Source organism: Myotis brandtii, unplaced genomic scaffold, assembly GCF_000412655.1.
Source record: "Myotis brandtii unplaced genomic scaffold, ASM41265v1 scaffold8, whole genome shotgun sequence".
In the NCBI taxonomy this organism is placed as follows: Eukaryota; Metazoa; Chordata; class Mammalia; order Chiroptera; family Vespertilionidae; genus Myotis; species Myotis brandtii.
Genome location: NW_005371219.1, coordinates 6,475,156 through 6,477,215, shown reverse-complemented (window position 1 = coordinate 6,477,215; position 2,060 = coordinate 6,475,156). Strand labels below are relative to the sequence as shown.

The following is a 2,060-nucleotide window of genomic DNA, read 5'->3' as shown; positions in this document are numbered from 1 at the left end:
TCAGGTGTGAAGGGGGAAGTGGAGGAAGTCGCTTTGGGAAACGGCGCTCGCTTCCTCTCCTCGAAAGCAAGACCTAGTTTTCACGGAGGTGGGGTCGTTGCCGTGGGGGTGTGGGGTGTGGGGGTGCGCCTGGTAACTGCCTCTTCCTGCACAGCACCCGCGTGCTAGCGTGTTAACCCCTCCTCCTCCCACCAGGAGCAGCTGGTTCTGGTGGAATTGTCAGGAATTATCGATTCAGACTTTCTCTCAAAATGTGAAAATAAATGCAAGATTTTGGTGAGTCTTCTGGAATTGGGGAGTGGTTGTAGATTTTCATAAATTTAGAACAAGAATGAATGGTGAACTTTGGGGACTGATACATTAATTCCACGTTACAAAGCAGTGAACTCTAAAGACAATCGTAGAGGTACCGGGGACTGTGGGAGCAGGTGGGAGAAGATGCCTAACTCTGCTTGAGTGTCTGGATGTTTGGCTGCAGAGTTGAAGATTTGGAGGAAGTGGCATTTTGATATTTAGAAAAAAATGCATGGTTTTAGATGGTGAGGTGGGAGAGAGGATAATGCGATATGCACACACAGGTGAAATGTGGAGAAGGGAGAGAAGGTACCTACTAAGAAAAGACTTCAAAGACCTCACACTCTGCTGTCTGGAGCTATTGTATTCTACGTTACCACCTGTTTTATCACTTTGCTTTAAAATCTTGGAGCAACTGTTGACCATACTTCTCTGCTCTTAGGCTGACTTGAAGAGCATGTTGACCAAAATAGACCTGTTTCTTGGGTGGTCTTCAGGCTGGAGCTGCGGGGGTCAGAGCAGTGTCAGTTTATCTTGTGCTTGCCAGGACACGAAGGCGTGGGGACCTTTTTTCTGCCAAGGGCCATGTGGATATTTATAACATCATTCGGGGGCCATACAAAATTATCAACTTAAAACTTAGCCTGCTATATTTGGTCAAACATTTCATTAACTCACCCTAAGTCTTGGCAGGGCCAGACCAAATGATTTTGAGGGCCCACCGTCCGGACTTCCCCACCCCTGCTCTTGGTAGCAAAGTTACATGTGGAAGGCTTTTTCTTTCTTTTTTAAAAATTGAGATATAATTAACATGCAACTTTATATTAGTTTCAGGGGTATGACATAATGATTCAGTATTTGTACGTATTGCAAAATAATGATCACCCCCACTAAGTCTAGTTAACATCCGTCATCACACATAGTTATAAATTTTACTTTTTTGTGATGAGAACTTTTAAGATTTATTCTCTTAGCAAGTTTCAAAGATACAATAGAGTATTATTAACTGTAGTCATTAGGCTGTACGTTACATCCCCAGGATTTATTTATTTCATAATTGGAAGTTTGTATCTTTTGACCACCTTCACCCATTTTACCCAACCTCTGAGGCTTTTTCTAATGATTTTTTATGATCCTGTACCTGATGTAGGGAATTGACACTGAGAGGCCCATTCTGCAAGTGGACAGCTATGTATTTGCTGGAGAGTATGAAGGTAGGAGGATGTCAGATAGATGAAACTCCTTTTTAAATATGCTTTTCAGAGAATGTAGCTCTGTTATTTCTTAGCAAGTTATCTTTAAATTTTTCCACAGACACTCTTGGGACCTGTGTTATATTTGAAGAAAATGTTGAACATGGTAAGTGATTACTGTGGTGACTCTTTTTACTACGAAATACTTAAAACATATGTATGTACAGTGAATATTAAAATTAAACATTTTATATACTCATTGTCTAGCTGTATCAGATTCTACCATTTTGCCAGATAGTTAGAAAGCATTCCAGATACTCTTGAAGCCCCTTGTATACCTCTCTCCAAATTTATTCTCTCCCTTCTGTCCTCAGACAATCATTTACCTTAAGTTGGTGTTTCTCTTTCCTATACCTGATTTTATATTACATATGTATGTATGCACAAAAAATAGCATTTTTTGTATAAATTTTATATAAATTTTTACAGACTTTATATAAAGGGTGTCCCAAAATTCATGCAAGAAGTAATTTTGATAGAAAACACAGGTTTATAATTAAAAATAAATTTTTT

At 39.5% G+C, this 2,060-nt stretch overlaps 1 protein-coding gene across 1 annotated transcript in view; it reads left to right on the top strand.

The window, feature by feature from the left end:
• Positions 1-2,060, top strand: part of GTF3C6 (general transcription factor IIIC, polypeptide 6, alpha 35kDa) — a 46,591-nt gene that overhangs the window by 36,926 nt on the left and 7,605 nt on the right. The window contains exons 3-5 of the mRNA XM_014531329.1: positions 196-276; positions 1,445-1,508; positions 1,609-1,653. Coding sequence (XP_014386815.1) covers positions 196-276; positions 1,445-1,508; positions 1,609-1,653 — 190 coding nt within the window. The remainder of the gene's footprint in view (positions 1-195; positions 277-1,444; positions 1,509-1,608; positions 1,654-2,060) is intronic.